The sequence below is a fragment of the Caretta caretta genome, chromosome 14 (assembly GCF_965140235.1).
Source record: "Caretta caretta isolate rCarCar2 chromosome 14, rCarCar1.hap1, whole genome shotgun sequence".
Lineage (NCBI taxonomy): Eukaryota > Metazoa > Chordata > Testudines > Cheloniidae > Caretta > Caretta caretta.
Window position 1 is genome coordinate 18,890,982 of NC_134219.1, and position 19,414 is coordinate 18,910,395.

The 19,414-nt window shown below is 44.4% G+C and overlaps 1 protein-coding gene across 1 annotated transcript; it reads right to left on the bottom strand.

Moving 5' to 3' along the window:
- Window positions 1-3,858: 3,858 nt before the first annotated feature.
- Window positions 3,859-17,572, bottom strand: CD7 (CD7 molecule). Its single transcript, XM_048817270.2, has 4 exons — window positions 17,347-17,572; window positions 9,564-9,902; window positions 6,904-7,013; window positions 3,859-5,796 (listed from the first exon to the last, which is right to left on the bottom strand). Exons 1-4 carry the CDS (start codon window positions 17,417-17,419, stop codon window positions 5,680-5,682), a joined length of 639 nt encoding a protein of 212 aa, XP_048673227.2. The 5' UTR covers window positions 17,420-17,572; the 3' UTR covers window positions 3,859-5,679.
- Window positions 17,573-19,414: the final 1,842 nt, after the last annotated feature.

Consider the following 19,414-nt stretch of genomic DNA (forward strand, 5'->3'; position numbering starts at 1 on the left):
TGTATTGTACACACTAACAGAAGTGTCACTTCTGGGAATCACAGCAGACAGGCCGGGGGGAGGGGAGGCTTTGAGACTGGTGTAAAAAAACAGCTGGTCCCCACTGGTTATGGCATATTCTCCTCTCCCACTGGTAAAGTACAAGCATTTCTTCAGCCTTGGTGTGTGGTTCATTAGCTCCTTCCTTTACCTCACCCAGGCATATTTTGAAGAGCAGGCTCACTGAGGTCATAGCTCCCCTGCGGTCTTGGTTTTACTTCTCACTTCTGTAAATCGGAAGGGCTGCTGTGAGTCAGGTGCCCCTGTGCAGAGCCCAAGGGCTGGTCTAAGGCCTGTCAGACATTAGAGGAATGGTTCCTGTGAGAGGCTTTCTGCACAAAGCCCCAGCCAGTGCATTGAGTAAGGACAGTGCACATAAATCCAGCAAAATACAATGAAAAGCGTTCTAAGCAACTGCCACTAACCAACAAACATATGGTTATTCAAAGGTCATGCAAAATTGTAGTTGTCTATTTTATTTCTTCCCATCTCCATCAACCTGATATTTAATGATTTTTGCTTAAGCAGGTAAAAGCTGCACTCGGAAGGTGAGCAGTTCCTCCCCTCAAATTTCTTCACCAATTTACTCTAAATTGAAAATCATGTACTGGACAATATTTTCCAATGCTACCTTAACAATGGGAATTGAGTGTTAGAGGCAGTGTCTGCTATAGATTTTATTGTGCTTTGCAGGAAACTGTCAAACTAGCCTAAAAGTAAAACTAAATCAGTATCTATAATGTTAATTTGTAAAGGACATGAAAAGATATAGAAACTGAAAAAAATGTGGATACAAAAAAAAATGTGTAAAGCCCTCTTCATAAATGTGCATGTAGCATTTCATACACATTTAAAGTTTGACCAGTGGATTTGGTATTTTTCCAACAACTACACAGTAAAATATTAAATATTATGTACCCAGTTCTGTAGTCCCTACTCAGGGAAAACTTCCAGTGAATGCAACGGGAGCTCTGCCTGGGTAAGGATTACAGGATCTGAGCTGACGGTCACATAACACACATACAAATGAATATTGCAGATATGTGAGTACAGCATGCTGGACTATAGCCATGCAATAATATACTGAATATTCAATAATCTACTCATGCAAAAGTGACAAAACAGTTGGGAATGTCTTTGATGAGACACCAATTCAATCAGTCACTCTGCTGTAGTTACAGCTTGTTGCCTAACCAAAAATTCTCTCTCAGTACCCTCTCTCCTCCCTAATGTCTCACAATCTGTCTTTTTGGCACCTTCTAGATGACAGGAAATATTGTGGTGAGTAAACAAGCCCCCTGCTTATCCGTTGTCTATTACAGGAAAAAAAAACCAAAAACTTCTGTCTTCAATAGCTAATAGATTTCCTCACCCACACACTCTATTGCAGTGGTTCTCAAAGTTTTGTACTGGTGACCCCTTTCACACAGGTTTCAGAGTAACAGCCGTGTTAGCCTGTATTCGCAAAAAGAAAAGGAGTACTTGTGGCACCTTAGAGACAAACCAATTTATTTGAGCATGAGCTTTCGTGAGCTACAGCTCACTTCATCGGATGCATACTGCCCCTCTGCCATTTACATTGGTCAAACTGGACAGTCTCTACGTAAAAGAATAAATGGACACAAATCAGATGTCAAGAATTATAACATTCATAAACCAGTCGGAGAACACTTCAATCTCTCTGGTCACGCAATCACAGACATGAAGGTCGCTATCTTAAAACAAAAAAACTTCAAATCCAGACTCCAGCGAGAAACTGCTGAATTGGAATTCATTTGCAAACTGGATACTATTAATTTAGGCTTAAATAGAGACTGGGAGTGGCTAAGTCATTATGCAAGGTAGCCTATTTCCCCTTGTTTTTTCCTACCCCCCCCCCCCGCCCCCCCCCAGACATTCTGGTTTAACTTGGATTTAAACTTGGCGAGTGGTCAGTTTGGATGAGCTATTGCCAGCAGGAGAGTGAGTTTGTGTGTGTGTGTGTGTGTGTGTGTCCCTGGGGAAAAAAAAAGGGGGGGGGGGGTTAGAAAGCCTGGATTTGTGCTGGACATGGCCCACCTTGATTACCATGCACATTGTAGGGAGAGTGGTCACTTTGGATGAGCTATTACCAGCAGGAGAGTGAGTTTGTGTGTGTGTTTTTTGGAGGGGGTGAGAGAACCTGGATTTGTGCAGGAAATGGCCCAACTTGATTATCATGCACATTGTGTAGAGAGTTGTCACTTTGGATGGGCTATTACCAGCAGGAGAGTGAATTTGTGTGTGTGGGGGGGGGTGGAGGGTGAGAAAACCTGGATTTGTGCTGGAAATGGCCCACCTGTTGATCACTTTAGATAAGCTATTACCAGCAGGACAGTGGGGTGGGAGAAGGTATTGTTTCATATTCTCTGTGTGTATATAAAGTCTGCTGCAGTTTCCACGGTATGCATCTGATGAAGTGAGCTGTAGCTCACGAAAGCTCATGCTCAAATAAATTGGTTAGTCTCTAAGGTGCCACAAGTACTCCTTTCCCTTTCACACAGCAAGCCTTTGAGTGTGACCCCCCCTTATAAATGAAGAACACTTTTAAATATATTTAAACACAATTATAAACACTGGAGGCGAAGCGGGGTTTGGGTTGGAGGCTGACAGCTCGTGACCCCACAGGTAATAACCTCACGATCCCCTGAGGGGTCCCAACCCTCAGTTTCGGAACCCCTGCTCTATTGTGCATTGCTCCATGGTTACAACATAGAGAGATACTAAGGCCAAGATTTGCAGAAGCAGCCCCTGATTGCGGGTGCCCAAGTTAGGACACTTCAGGTCCAGTTCTCAGAAGTGCTGAGCACCCACAGTGCTAACTGAGAAAGGAGACTGGTGCGCTCTGAACAAATTTGTAATGCAAAATAGAAATATACCACCAAGATAAAGGATATCTTGTCCCCTTTGCAGACCAAATACAAGACAGCTTCCCTCAATCAAATACAAAGCACAAAAAAAACTTTAAAGACCATTTTCCTTCATTAACTTCCTTCCTAAACACCCTGAATCCAATAACAAATATCAGGCCCACTTCCCCTGTTTTATACTGTGCTGGGGCTGGGGGTAATTAATTAATTCCTCACAGCTGAGCCAACTCTGGATCTCCCTGCACTCAAGGCAGACAGCTGTGGTCTGTCCTCTAGCCAGAGAGAAAGAGGATTAAATCCTTCCCTGCTAACCAAAGGACAGGTCTATATAAGCCATTACAGAGCTAATGTAGCTTTTTATTCACCCCACTGAGTTTTTAAACTCATGTTACCAAGAGAAAGGTAAATATCCTAGCGTGATTTTGGCCCAGGCTCATCCACTCCCTGGTCAGATGTCTAGCTATTGATTGGTTTCAGAGTAACAGCCGTGTTAGTCTGTCTTTGCAAAAAGAAAAGGAGGACTTGTGGCACCTTAGAGACTAACCAATTTATTTGAGCATGAGCTTTCGTGAGCTGTAGCTCACAAAAGCTCATGCTCAAATAAATTGGTTAGTCTCTAAGGTGCTACAAGTACTCCTTTTCTTTTAGCTATTGATTGTGGTCCAGGCTAGCTGACTTTTGAAAGTCATTGTACAGTGCAGCATCACTGAGGTGGATTTACTGAGCTGTGTTGTGTAATAACCTACATTAAACAGACAAAGAATCAGAAAGAGGGACAGCAGCTTCTGTGATATCATGGACCTGAAAACCTCACCATTTCCTGAATTTAATGCAAGAATCCCAGCCATCTGGCTATTACCCTAAAGCAAGACCAGTCATATACACTGTAGGTCCAACTTCATCCCTGTGGGATAGTCAATGACTACAGGGGTGTTAGACAAGCTCTTTACATTTGTATGTTGCCATTTCACAAATGGGTTTTGAATACTGTTCTGAGGAACTGCCTCTGCTTTAATACTTAGATTACACAAAACCCACTTACCCAGCTACCTGTGCTTTGTTGCAAATGCTGGAATCCATCTATTTATTTATCCATCTATGTTTTTATATAGATGTGCATCACCATGGTGTCTGAAGCCTACCTCATGGGTTCAGGCGTTACGGTGCGGAGTATAGCAACACCCCATGTTTAGATACCTAGAAAATCACAGAACAACACTGCAATCCACACAGCCTGAGTTAGGTGCCTAAGCTCCCATGGGGAGAGAGAGGCACCTTAGAATGAGCTCTACAAAAGCCAGTACGCTAGGCAGGGAGCCACCTCAGCTAGCCAATGGGAGATGCTGACAAAAGGCAGGTGTGCTAACCCCTACCTCTCTCCCAGAGATAGGTGTCTATGACCAGGCTGCTATTTCTGCTAATGATCCATGAATAGGAACCAGCTGCCTGGAGTCAAGCAGCTTAGGTTCCTACCTTGTTTCTTGGGAGAATGAGTTGGGCACCTGCACACAAAACAGCCACGGGAGGAGGCAGTGTCTACCACCTAACTTTAGAGCACTTAGCTGTGGCTTGGGAGACCCAGGTTCAATTCCCCCCACCCTGCCTGAGGGAGAGAAAGGATTTGAAGAGGAGTCACCCAGCTTGCAGGAGAGTGCTCTAACCACTGAGCCATAGGAGAGGTCTGTTGTTGGGCTCCCTCGCTTTCTCCTGTTGAAGCTCTTACATGGTGGATAACTAGTTACAATCACTGGAGCAGGGGAACTGCATGCTCTAAACACCCATCTGCAGAGCCATTTTCTCTCCCAAGTACTAAGTATTTATTCAAAATGGAACAGGTTTCACAGGAGAGAGTCCCACATCAGCATATCCCATAACTCAGTAGTCCGAGCACTCGCGGGAGATCTCTGTTCAGATCCTTTCTTCCCCTCAAGCAAAGAGGGGGACTGAACCCAGGTTGCCCACATACCGGTAAAGTGAGCTAACCACTGGGCTGAATGTTATAAGGTAGGCACCAGCACCACCACTTTCCTCCAGCCAGATTTTCTGTGGGACCCAATCCAGTAGGTAAGGTCTGAGCGTGCCTATTGGATCAGGTCCCACAGGTAAGATAGGAGGAGGAGTACCTATCTTCCCTTGGTTCTTGGATTGCTCTGGGGCTTAGGTGGCCAGACACCAAGAGGGAGGCAGGTGCGCCCTTGCCCAGAGGAACTTAGGTGCCCAGGGAACTTTTACTGCAAAATCAGGCGCTGAACACATTTAGGCACCTACAGGGTTAGGTGAAGCTGAGTGGAGGTTTTGTGGATCTCAGTGGCACCTAAACCGGGACTTAGAGGTGCCTGTGTGGGTTGAGGTGCCTAAGTCCCTTTGTGGATCTGGACCTGAGTGCCTCCCCGTACTCCCGACACAACTTCTCTCACATGCTTCATTGGGGACTGTGAGCATCACTAACGGGCGGAGCAAGGGTAGGTGTTGCATCATACACCGCAGCATCTAATGCCACCTTCCCCAGCACACACTCAGACACTCAGGGATGCACTCATTTCTCTACATTTTCTGTAAGTAACCTCCCTGCCCCCCACCCCAAAGTGGTCTTCACAATTGATTGAAATAAGCAGAAATATTGCACAGGACACAAGGCAGGTATTTTTTTCTTTTCACTAAAGGGAATGACTGTCAGATGTCAGCCTTTCTAGCTCAAGCACATGGAGAAGGAGCTGCTGATGTCCACACTGCCTCAGCTGGCAAGAGCTGGTTAATAATTGCTATAAGAGTTGCCTGTGGCCAGGGTGTTGACCCTATGGGTGTAGGACATGTCTTCGTACACCGTATTTGCTTGCTTTTTCTTTCCTTCTTGGCAGTGTTTCTTGATCTGCAAAAAACAAAACAAAAACAAAACACTCAGGCAGCCATCCAGGTCTAGGGCTGGAGCAGAACCCCTGCCCAGGAGTTGTTTTCATCTCAGTGTGCAGGGAGTTACAAGCAGAGATAACAAAACGGTCCTTCTCTTAGCCCAAAGGAATTACATAGAGCAACAAGCAGAAAGGGCTGGGTTAATCCCCAAAATTCTTACAGGCTCTTCCACCAGCAGCTCTTTAGGGGGCTAAAAGTATCAATGGCTCCAACAGCTTTGGACAATTGTCTTGTAATTATTGCAAGAGGAGACATGGCTTCCTTAGGAGAGGCTTGCTGGCATCATTGCACTGCGGTGCCTGTTAAACTTGTTAGGAGGAGGCCCAAAGCAAGGCTTTCATTCAATCCTGTTCTACAGTTCGAAATGACTCTCCTAAATAAACATGCAGGGCATGGGAGGTGAGTGCGTGTGTCAGTCACAACCCATTTCCAAAGAGGCTTTTCTGCATAAGCCCTCTGAGGAAACTTTATTGTCAGGGAACATGGCTGTGCTACCCTCTGACACTGAGCTTCTTCATGACCCTGTGGTGTCCCTGATCTCCCACAGAACACCGCAAGAAGGGGACGTCCCTCTCGTCCATCCCAATAGGGGGCTTGTTGAGATTCCATTCTTCAGTGAGAAGGGCAACCGCAGAATGGTGGGATTTCAATGCAGTTACCACATCAAGGTCCATAGGCAAAGCTGGGGGGGGGGGGGGAAGGGGGCTGGCTTGTGCTTTCCTCCTCCTCTCTAAGAAATTATTATTATAATGAGCCTGAAAATGAGCCTGGGGCTGTACAGTCATGATAGAAGCCACAGTCCCTCCTTCAGCAATTTGCAGTCTACATGTAGTCATGACACCAGGGGATGTCAGCACACAAAGGGATGGGAGCAGTGGGGATGGAAGGACAAAGGGACAATAGGAGACACACATGGTTAGAGAGGTTTATCATATGCATGTCTTATGGCTCCACAATGTTTTATATGCACAGCACTTTAACAGGCATGGTTGTGCTTGGGGATGACTCCTATCTGCAGGGTCAGAAGTGCAGAAAACATTGGGGCTGTGGCCGAAGACATACTTACATCGATGTGAGACAGAATGAGGTATCCCAGCGCAGAAACCGAGATCAAAACCATGAAGGAAAGGACATAGGGCACCCAGGAAGCCACACAGCACTCTGCCTGCTCCATTTCTGTGGGTGATTTATCAGAGGAGAGGCAGAATTATGACTTCATGTGAGGAACATGTTATATCGCTCTGCAGGGGGCTCTGCAGGCCAGCAAACTGGAAGTCCACCAGTGTCACCATCATTCCTCATTACCACCAGTGCATTCCCAGTGTCACACCACACATCACGGGAACCCTTAAGTCGACTCCAACAACAGGTTGGCTACCTGTTCTGTCTAACATCGCTCCCCCACCGATACACTGAACTGCTGTGACATTCCGCGAAGCTCAGCGAATCCAGGAAAACAGATGTCTTCCTATACACCAAGACTTGACAATGCCCTGCCCCCACTGTGTTAAGTCCTGCAAGCCTTTCTGGGAACATTCGTTTAGTCTCATGCAATCAGGCTACGATCAGGAGGAGGCTTGGAAAGCAGACTGGGCTAAACAAGACTTAAAAAATAAGTACCCTGTGCCGGATTCCACGCAGAAAGTTTCTGGGTTTGGTGTTCCATGGTCAACTCTGACCCAAATCCGAACCAACCATGGTAGATGCGGGCATCGAATGCAAAAATGGAAAATCAAGAACTCCACGTGGTGCGAGTGTTGTTCCCCACAACAGACCATCGAACATATCACTACCTATTGCCCAATTCATAAATATGAAGGGGGCATTTCTGCAATAAATTCTGCTACTCCTGATGTAGCCATTTGGCTCCATCAGCTTCAGGTGAAATTATAGTTGCTGCTCTACACCAGCCATACGAAAGAAGAAGACGACCAGTGGAGATGGCAGTATGGCTTTCATCCTGGAACACAAAGGATTTAGGTGCCAATCCCATTAGGATGGTTGCTACCATTGCGTGCAGTGCTGGAACACTTGGAGTAAGAAGAAGCTAAGCATCAAGGTTTACTGTTCTGGTATCATGGGGTATAGAATTGTGCCAGGAATGACATGTAACCACTACCCTACCACTTCTCCAAAGAATTATTGTGCAACCAGCGTACCACTGTCCAATGCCACAATTATTGAAAACAAACCACCGTATAATAGCCATGACTTCATGTTTAATAACGGCTACAGCCACGTGTTCTTATGAAGCTTCAAGTGCATAGATTCGAAAAATGTCATCTTCACATGGCAGCCCAGTTATATATCTGACTCTAGTAAAGACATAGGGGACTAGATGAAATAGGGTACAACTGGCCCTTGCTTTATCTTCTCTTTAACCAAGGACATTACAGACTCTATTGTGGCAGGGTACAGTACTCCCCATTTATTGAGTCCTCTCTGTTTAAAGTTACACCCTGCTTTGTAACTCTGCGACAACAATTGGGATCCCTGCCATGCTCCTGGCTCCAGTAAATCCCATGGGATAAGGCTGTGATAGCAGTGTGGTTACACAATCGTTGGGAAAGAAACTAGTTGGAATTGCCCCTTTCTATTTAGCAACTCTGTTTTCTGTGGGCTAAACTGTGCAACCCCTACTCCTGGTGGTCTCTTACACAAGGAGACCCAATGAAGTCATAAGTACCTGCCAGCATGAGTGAGAGCTGCCCAATCTAGCCTCATGTATTTTTGAGTCATCTCTACATATTCTATAGACAAAACCAATTTTCTGTATTATGCTGCAGAGTCAATAGAGCATGGAGAGAGTGACCTCGATTCTATTCTGCCTCAACATTTCAACAAAACTATTGCCAAAAGGTTTGACTTTAGAATCTTTATTACTGGGGCTGATGATGCAAGAGGTAGGTGGGGAAAAAACTAACCAAAATGGAGCTTTATCTTTGGATCCCATCCTGAATTTGCAGCATGATTACCTGCTGACTTGTAAATTGACCAAATCTGAGAAGAAGTCACCTCTGACTTTAAAGAGAAAGAGAGGAAAGTGCAGAAGGATAGGGCAGCTATTTCAAGGCAATATGCAACAACTACTTTGTACTGTCTGGTACTTCAAAAATGGTTGTGGGAATTATCATCTTTTGTGGAACAGAGCAGGTACTTATGACTTCCCACCTAATTCTTCACCTCAACTGGGACACCCAGGATTTCCATTATCCTTAATGACATAGGTACCCAGATCACAGATGAGAGTTGCCTACTCCCAAGTAACCTGGGAAGGAAATGGGGGTTACATTTAAAATTTTATGGCTGAACAGCAAATTTGGGAGGGAATAACTGTGGTGTCTGTAGCTATAAAACTACGATGCCTTTGTTTTCTGTGTATTGCCTGTTTCCATGTCAAAGAAATCTGTTCAATGCAGAAAGAGCAACCATTTCACTTTCAGACTTGCTGCAGCCTGTTACAGATGAGACACACACTGGACTCTTGCATGGGGACTTTACTTTTGTTCTTTCTTGTTGTCTTCAGATCAAAAATTTATGGTTGGTATATGGGAAAAAACATAACTGTAAGAAGACCCCGTCTTTCCATAAACCCATCCTTGGCTCTACTCATATACTGAAACACATAACCATTCAGTTAATGTTCTACACTTCCTCAGCCCTTTCAACTGAAAATAAATACCCACTTGTCTTACACTTTAAAAAAAATAGAAAAACGTGCAATACCTTTCACCACCAATATGGTGCCATGGCTCAACACATTACGGGGCTCGAAATTTTCTAGCGTGCTCCCACTACAGACATATACAGCAGTGTCATTTTTCTGCAACTGGTGCAGCGTTATCCTCATTTCTGTCCCGAGTAAGGAGATCTCGATGCGGTCTTTGTAGTGAAAGTCTACGGTACTGGTATGACTATTATTTTTGATGTATAGCACTTCCATGGCATTTACAACTTCTCTTTTCAAATACATCCCTACTAGTATCCCCTTGTTAGTAACGGAGCAGGTTATGTTGACCGACTCTCCTTCATTAACTATGAGAATAGCTGGCTCCTGTGTCACACCTGCATGCAGAGAGGAGGAAAGGAAAATATGTTATTACCATGCGGCTGACTGGGAACTGTTGGAGGCTAGAGGGAGGATGGCCTTGCACTAGCAAGCTCTTCCAATTACAAAACACCCCTCTGCTCCAGAGCCAGGTGTCTTTGCCATACTCTTTGTAACAGAGTGTGCTGGCCCTTCAAGGACAGACACCCATCCACCACTGTTCACACTTCCCAGAGCTATATCAAGGGAATTCTGGGACTTGTAGTTCAGGCACTATTAGAGTCGCAGGCCTGAGGGCAAGGCTTGATGGGAGATGAAGCAGGATATAAAAGGCCAAACCACTTTCTTAGTTTAAAAAGAGACCTGGCAGGGACAGGGAGTCTGCCCACTTGGAGACCTGAAGGGGAACAGCAGTGATTTTTAGGCCTCTCCAAGCAGTAGCCTGAGGAGGGGCAATAGCTGTCTGGAACCCGTACAGCCTTGGGTGGGACTTATGAACCCCAAACACAAGAGGAAGAGGGTTATCTGCACACCCAATTGATTGGGCTATGGGGCTTCCGAGGGAGGAAACTGTAGTCTGGGAAGGGTGAAGGATTATCTACAGGCCCTAGAGGAGAGCTGTGATATCCTGAGGAGGTGTGGGTGGATGGGGTCTCCTGTTGGGATATATTTTGTATGGTGATAAACCAAGGCCCAGGAGGGGAAGCTTTGAGTTAGAACTTGAGTCATGTTGTAGCAATTACAACAGATCCCTCCCCTCAGAGAGGAAACTGAGGCAGGGCTGCACCTGGAGGATAGAAGGATAAGGTGCACCTTACACCCTATCTAAAAGTGAGAGGTGAACAAATAAGTCTCTTTTAATAGCCATTTTCCTTCCGCTGACCATCTTGGAAGCTTATCTCCATTGCCTTAGCTGCGTTCCTGAAGCCAGCTCAGACCTCTCACTCTGGGGTGAACCTGGTCATTTGGAATCAGAATCCAAATGTGTGAATGTGTATCCAGACATTGGAGCCTGCCTACCCCTACAAATCTGCTCACTCTCCTCACAAGACTTCCCCCCTCTCCATCAGCAGGCCCAGGCTTCCATCCTTATTTTGGTTGTCTTCCAGGGGGAGACCCAGTGGCCTTCTGTCTCCCATCCAGTATCTTTGGAGGTTGCTCACTGGCCTGCTTCCCCTCCTGTTTTGTTGGGAGCTGCCACTGGGCAAGGTAAGGAGCCATGGATCTGACTTTACATAGGTCCAGAGGATCCACTATTCCATGCAATGGACTGAAGTAGCAGCTGCAATGGAGGAGCTGTGATAGCTGCCCAGGGCCTTGGTCCTTTGTTGGGGTGTAGATTTCACCTCCAGGTATGCCAACTAAATGCTTGGGTTTTATGTGCTCCCAGTGACTTTCACACCATAATAATAAAAGATACAAAAGTAATCCACAGGAACTGTGTACTGCAGGCTTCAGATCAGTAATGCAGATTATAAACAAACACTTGGGAACACAGAATGTGTGCTCCACTGCATTTGAACAGTACTGAGTACCCTGATGGCATTCAGCAAACAATAATCATCATATTACAGACTCCGAGATTTTGAAGGCCAGAAGGGAAAATTACAATATTCTAGTTCTGACATTCTGAATAACACAGACTATAGATTTGCACCCATTGATATACGCTTCAAGGCCATATCTTGTGACTGAGCGAGAGCATTTAAAAAAAATTTTTTTTAAGATGCCCAGTCTGGCAATACACTGTAGCATAACACTTTCCCCACCCACCCAAAAAACCCAACTAAACAAACCAAAAAAACCCATGTGATTCCCCTGTTGTCCAGTTTTCTCCCAGGCTATGTTGTATAGAAGTGAGTTCAGGTCTCAAAGTAGCTACATTTCATGGGTTTCTTTCAGATCTGGTGCAACCATGTACAAATAGGATCTAGTGACTGATGGCACCAGGCAAATATCTACCGATAGCAGGAACTTCTGAGACTTAATGATCCCAAACTACAATACCACACTACTGAATAAGGAATTTTCTCTCATTAATTTTTAAATGAAATATGATCAGGTTGGGGCTGATGTTCACAACTTAAATCCTCTGAAGTTGCCCAATCTTCTTATTTCAAGTATCTTTGCAGTGTATTGTCTAATAGCATATATGTGGTTATGATAGTCATGTAAATTCCTGCATGTCACAAACCATGGAATATATTTCAAACCATAGCATCATAGAACTGGAAGGGACCTTGAGAGGTCATCTAGTCCAGTCCCCTGCACCCAAGGCAGGACTAAGTATTATCTAGACCATCCTTAACAGGTGTTCGTCCAACCTGTTCTTAAAAATTCCCAATGATGGAAATTCCACAATCTCCCTAGTGCTTAACCATAGATTCATAGATATTTAGGTCAGAAGGGATCATTATGATCATCTAGTCTGACCTCCTGCACAACGCAGGCCACAGAATTTCACCCACCACTCCTGCAAAAAACCTCACACCTATATCTGTGCTATTGAAGTCCTCAAATCGTAGTTTAAAGACTTCAAGGAGCAGAGAATCCTCCAGCAAGTGACCCGTGCCCCATGCTACAGAGGAAGGCGAAAAACCTCCAGGGCCTCTTCCAATCTGCCCTGGAGGAAATTCCTTCCCGACCCCAAATATGGCGATCAGCTAAACCCTGAACATATGGGCAAGATTCATCAGCCAGATACTACAGAAAATTCTTTCCTGGATAACTCGGATCCCACCCCATCTAATATCCCATCACAGGCCATTGGGCCTATTTACCATGAATATTTAATTACCAAAACCATGTTATCCCATCATACCATCTCCTCCATAAATTTATCGAGTTTAATCTTAAAGCCAGATAGATCTTTTGCCCCCACTGCTTCCCTTGGAAGGCTATTCCAAAACTTCACTCCTCTGATGGTTAGAAACCTTCGTCTAATTTCTAGTCTAAATTTCCTGGTGGCCAGTTTATATCCGTTTGTTCTTGTGTCCACATTGGTACTGAGCTTATATAATTCCTCTCCCTCTCCTGTATTTATCCCTCTGATATATTTATAGAGAGCAATCATATCTCCCCTCAACCTTCTTTTAGTTAGGCTAAACAAGCCAAGCTCCTTGAGTCTCCTTTCATAAGACAAGTTTTCAATTCCTTGGATCATCCTAGTAGCCCTTCTCTGTACCTGTTCCAGTTTGAATTCATCCTTCTTAAACATGGGAGACCAGAACTGCACACAGTATTCCAGGTGAGGTCTCACCGGTGCCTTGTATAAGGGTACTAACACCTCCTTATCTCTACTGGAAATACCTCTCCTGATGCATCCCAAGACCGCATTAGCTTTTTTCATGGCCATATCACATTGGCAGCTCATAGTCATCCTATGATCAACCAATACTCCAAGGTCCTTTTCCTCCTCCGTTACTTCTAATTGATGCGTCCCTAGCTTATAACTAAAATTCTTGTTATTAATCCCTAAATGCATGACCTTACACTTCTCACTATTAAATTTCAACCTATTACTATTACTCCAGTTTACAAGATCCTCCAGATCCTCCAGTAGGATATCCCTGTCCTTCTCTAAATTGGCAATGCCTCCCAGCTTTGTATCATCCGCAAACTTTATTAGCACACTCCCACTTTTTGTGCCAAGGTCAGTAATAAAAAGATTAAATAAGATTGGTCCCAAAACCGATCCTTGAGGAACTCCACTGGTAACCTCCCTCCAGCCTGACAGTTCACCTTTCAGTAGGACCCGTTGTAGTCTCCCCTTTAACCAATTCCTTATCCACCTTTCAATTTTCCTATTGATCCCCATCTTATCCAATTTAACTAATAATTCCCCATGTGGCACAGTATCAAATGCCTTACTAAAATCTAGGTAAATTAGATCCACTGCATTTCCTTTGTCTAAAAAATCTGTTACTTTCTCAGAGAAGGAGATCAGGTTGGTTTGGCACGATCTACCTTTTGTAAAACCATGTTGTATTTTGTCCCATTTGCCATTGACTTCAATGTCCTTAACTACCTTCTCCTTCAAAATTTTTTCCAAGACCTTACATACTACAGATGTCAAACTAACAGGCCTATAATTACCCGGATCACTTTTTTTCCCTTTCTTAAAAATAGGAACTATGTTAGCAATTCTCCAATCATACGGAACAACCCCTGAGTTTACAGATTCATTAAATATTCTTGCTAATGGGCTTGCAATTTCATGTGCCAATTCCTTTAATATTCTTGGATGAAGATTATCTGGGCCCCCCGATTTAGTCCCATTAAGCTGTTTGAGTTTCGCTTCTACCTCAAATATGGTAATGTCTACCTCCATATCCTCATTCCCATTTGTCATGCTACCATTATCCCTAAGATCCTCTTTAGTCTTATTAAAGACTGAGGCAAAGTATTTGTTTAGATATTGGGCCATGCCTAGATTATCCTTGACCTCCACTCCATCCTCAGTGTTTAGCGGTCCCACTTCTTCTTTCTTTGTTTTCTTCTTATTTATATGACTATAGAACCTTTTACTATTGGTTTTAATTCCCTTTGCAAGGTCCAACTCTACTTGACTTTTAGCCTGTCTCACTTTATCCCTACATGTTCTGACCTCAATAAGGTAGCTTTCCTTGCTGATCCTCCCTTCTTCCACTCCCTGTAAGCTTTCTGCTTTTTCTTAATCACCTCTCTGAGATGCTTGCTCATCCAGCTTCATCTACAACTCCTGCCTATGAATTTTTTCCCCTTTCTTGGGATGCAGGCTTCCGATAGCTTCTGCAGCTTTGATTTAAAATAATCCCAGGCCTCCTCTACCTTTAGATCTATAAATTCTTCAGTCCAATCCACTTCCCTAACTAATTTCCTTAATTTTTGAAAGTCAGCCCTTTTGAAATAAAAAACCCTAGTTGCAGATTTATTTTTGTTAATCCACTCTGACAGGAATTTTTCCTAATGTCCAACCTAAACCACCCTTGCTGCAATTTAAGCGCATTGCTACTTGTCCTATCCTCAGAGGTTTAGAAGAACAATTTTTCTTCTTCCTCCTTGTAACAACCTTTTATGTACTTGAAAACTGTTATCATGTCCCCTCTCAGTCTTCTCCTCTCCAGACTAAACAAACCCAGTTTTTTCAATCTTCCCTCATAGGTAATGTTTTCTAGATCTTTAATCATTTTTGTTGCTCTTCTCTGGACTTTCTCCAATTTGTTCACATCTTTCCTGAAATGTGGCGCCCAGAACTGGACACAATACTCCAGTTGAGGCCTAATCAGCACAGAGTAGAGCAGAAGAATTACTTCTTGTGCCTTGCTTACAATACTCCTGCTAATACATCCCAGAATGATGTTTGCTTTTTTTGCAACAGCGTTACACTGTTGACTCATATTTAGCTTGTGATCCACTATGACCCCCAGATCCCTTTCTGCAGTACTCCTTCCTAGGTGGTCATTTCCCATTTTGTATGTGTGCAATTGATTGTTCCTTCCTAAGTGGAGTACTTTGCATTTGTCTTTATTGAATTTCATCCTATTTACTTCAGACCATTTCTCCAGTTTGTCCAGATCATTTTGAATTTTAATCCTATCCTCCAAAGCACTTGCAACCCTTCCCAGCTTGGTATCGTCCACAAACTTTGCAAGTGTACTCTCTATGCCATTATCTAAATCACTGATGAAGATATTGAACAGAACCGGACCCAGAACCGATCCCTGCGGGAACCCACTCATTATGCCCTTCCAGCATGACTGTGAACCACTGATTACTACTCTCTGGGAATTGTTTTCCAACCAGTTTTGCACCCACCTTATAGTAGCTCCATCTAGGTTGTATTTCCCTAGTTTGTTTATGAGGCGGTCATGCGAGGCAGTAACAAAAACCTTACTAAAGTCAAGATATACCACATCTACAGCTTTCCCCCATCCACAAGGCTTGTTACTCTGTCAAAGAAAGCTAGCAGGTTGGTTTGACATGATTTGTTCTTGACAAATCCATGCTGACTGTTATTTATCACCTCACTGTCTTCTAGGTGTTTGCAAATTGATTGCTTCATTATTTGCTCCATTATCTTTCTGGGTACAGAAGTTAATCTGACTGCTCTGTAATTCTTCAGGTTGTCCTTATTTCCCTTTTTATAGATGGGCACTATATTTGCCCTTTTCCAGTCTGCTGGAATGTCTCCCGTCTTCCATGACTTTTCAAAGATAATTGCTAATGGCTCAGATATCTCCTCAGTCAGCTTCTTGAGTATTCTAGGATGCATTTCATCATTAAGCAAAGTGGCCCAAATTCTAATCAGAACAACAGCAGTAGAAATCTATATTCTGCACTTGTAGATGACACTCTTCAACCCATACCAATGGTTTCATTATTTCTATAATACAAAAATGTTTCAAAGGGCGAAAGTAGAGGGGGAACTACAAAGATAGAAGCAAAATAAGTGGCACTGAAAAATGTTTGTGCTACAAAGCTCTTATACTATAGCCACTTGATTGGACTGATTTGCAGAATTCATTGTTTGGCTCCAATGTATGAGAGTGACTGAGTTACCCCAAACTCACAGTAAGAAATACTTCTTTTCGCAGCCCCCCCCACACTATTACATATTCCCTCTTTATGCACAGACAGAGGTACTGTGGGGGAAGAAAAGCAACTGAACTTAAAGTAATAAATCATCTGTACAAAAATTATTTTCAGTGGTATGAGTCCTACTGTAACAAATGGTCTGAAGAGTTAAAAAGGTTCCAAGAAATCTCTGTTAAACATTGTTGGGGTTTTATTATTGTGGTTGCTGGCTGAAATATATCACCTGAAGCGTATTTTCTTTTGACTAAAAAATACTATGAAACACAAAACAATCCTACCATAGTTGAAATGCCTGGGAAATACCAAATTCAATCTTAGAAAATTTCAGAAAACTTCTGAAACTTTTGTTTCCTTTTAAACCAACCCACCTCTCCCCAGTCAGCGGTTGATAACAACTATTAACACCCAGAGAGTACATTTGCAGGAAATAACAATGTTATAAATCCTTCTCCAAGCAAGTTTGGTAAAGAACTTCATGACCTTGCTTTCCATAACATAAAGGCCTTGCAAAATTGTATGTGCAAATAGCGTAATTGCTGGCAACTAGGTGTGTGTGCAAACAAATAACAAGGTAGGCTAGGGTAGATGGAGTCAAGTGTTTCTCAGCACCTATATATACACCGCGTGGTGGAGACCTGGTGGAATTTGGTGGAAAATAAGTTTTCTGTAAGAGTGATGAAAAAGGTGAGACTCTATCTACGCTCGTAGCTAAATCATCTTCAATACTAGTTGAAAGGGGACCCATTGTTACTCACCAGCCATTGTGAATAGCAGGTCACTTGCCCAGATTAGAAGGACCCCAAGCCAAATTTGGATTTAACAGACTGAGCCATTGGAGCTACAATATTCCAAAACAAAGTTAAAGCTTGAATCTTCACTACATACCTTTCTGGGCTGGGGTACTCTGGAAAAGCAGGAAGAGCAGAAACGCAGCTGGAAGAACCGGTGTCCAGGGCATTTTCACAAACCTTTGGAGCTAGATTTCTGTGCTACTGCATAAAATCCCACCCAACGTCAAGTGAAGAAAGGCAGAGCTTGATGAGCTGTTTCTCCTGTGACGCTGAACACGCATCTGCTAGCTGTCAACCACATCAGTAACAGAGAAGTACAAACACCACTGCATGAGCTAGTTTTGAAGAAGTGCTGATGCGGGGGAAAAAAACCCAAACCATCGGTGTTTGTGGGGCTCAGTTCATCTATGCACTGAGCTCTCTTGACTCCCACTGAAGTTAGCTAGAGCACAGGTCCCCCTGTACCGCACAGGAGTGCTCAGAGCCTTGCAGGTTTGTGCCATTGGAAGGCCACGTTCCACCTTGCTGTAATAGGTGAGGCACCACTGACTTCAGTGGGTCTTGCACCCACTTGTACCAGGGCTGAATCCAGTTCAGTTTATTCCCACATCATCTAATGTACAAGGTCAGATGGTTCACTCCACTTTCATTCCCACTTCTGCATCCTTTTCAATGTCTATTGCTGTTGTGACAAAGTCAGGCCAGACGGCTGCAGGAGGATCTGGGAAAACAGGTATGTTAGCCCTAGAATGCTAAAGGCCCTTTTTCCTACAAGCTGGGAAGGGGCTACTTCAGGTCAATTAGGGACACCTGAGTCCAATTAAGGGCTGCCTAAAACCTGTTAAAATCTCTCTCCTGGTGAGAGGGTGGGGGGAGAGACAAACTGTTGCAAGCTGGAGGCAGCAGGGAGATAGGCTTCTCCAGTGTGAGAGACTGCTCTCCTCCCCATAGGTGAGACACCCAAAACCCAGTGCCTGTTTAGGGGAAGGACTAACACCCTGGGGCCAGCGACAGGACAACACCTGCCCCAGTGAGGGGGCCAGAGAAAGGTATTCCCTTTTTGTTTTGGTGCTTTATAGGCTTGTTCCCCTTTGTTTGGCAGAGGAGGACTCCTCAGGCCTGCCCTGAGGCCTACTGGGAAGGCTCTGAGAAACAAATCCTGAAGAGGGAAGACAGACATGCTGCAGAGTGGGGGCTGATGTACTCCAGGCCCTGTCCCTGCCAGAGAAGGGAGTGCTAAACCCGGCGAGGCAGAAAGGGTGCTTGCCGCACGTGGTGTCAGAAGGGGGATCGCATTGGTGCTGAGAATCATCCTAGGGCAAGGTAAATCACCTCCCTGCCCCTGCAAATGGATGATCTACTGAGGGCACTGGTGCAGGCCATGGCAGCATAACAAGAGGCTACCAGGACCCAGATGAGTGCCCAACAGGAGTTGGTACGACTACAACAGGAGACGAATCAGCTGCTGATAAGCCAGCCCAGGATTAAGCCACCCTGTAGGAGTTCGTAAGCCAGCTAAAGGCCCTGACCACTCTGACACATGGCCTTAATGAGATGAAACCCCGAAGGGCCAGAAGTTACCTGCAAAAGATGACGGTGGAAGATGATGTGAAGGCGTATCTTCTCACCTTTGAGAGAACGGCCCTACATGAGGCCTGGCCCTGAGACCAGTGGGCCAGCATCCTTGCCCCTTTCCTATGTGGGGAAGCCCAGAAGGCCTACGATGATGCTGAAGAGCAGCCGGAGTCTGCAAAGGGATTTGGAGGACTGAGGAGAGAGGGTCTTGGGGTAAGACCTGATAGCCCAAAGAATAGGGGATATCCCGAGCAGGATATAGGTGTTATGCTTGTAGAGAACTAGAGCATATAGCTGCCCAATGTCCTAATACTGAGGAGCCCATGCAGTGCAATCTGGGTGATCATGCAGGCCCATGTGGCTTAATCAACCTTGTGGGGGTTGTGATGACCCCACATAGATACATGCGGCCAGTTAAGATGAATGGCATGGAGACCATTGCATTGATGATGGCTGGGATGATTTAGTTGGGAATTGTCCTGCTTTGAGCAGGGGGTTGGACTAGATGACCTCCTGAGGTCCCTTCCAACCCTCATATTCTATGATGGTTGTTTGATTACTCAGCGTGTATGTACTGAATGTCTCAG

What these genes read in the sequence shown, in the direction of transcription:
- CD7 (XM_048817270.2), bottom strand. Translation starts at nt 17,419, where the DNA reads ATGCCCTGGACACCGGTTCTTCCAGCTGCGTTTCTGCTCTTCCTGCTT. An exon ending in GAGTACCCCAGCCCAGAAAG is followed by an intron (nt 9,903 to 17,346) that starts GTATGTAGTGAA and finishes CTCTGCATGCAG; the next exon opens with GTGTGACACAGGAGCCAGCT. An exon ending in CACCATATTGGTGGTGAAAG is followed by an intron (nt 7,014 to 9,563) that starts GTATTGCACGTT and finishes AATCACCCACAG; the next exon opens with AAATGGAGCAGGCAGAGTGC.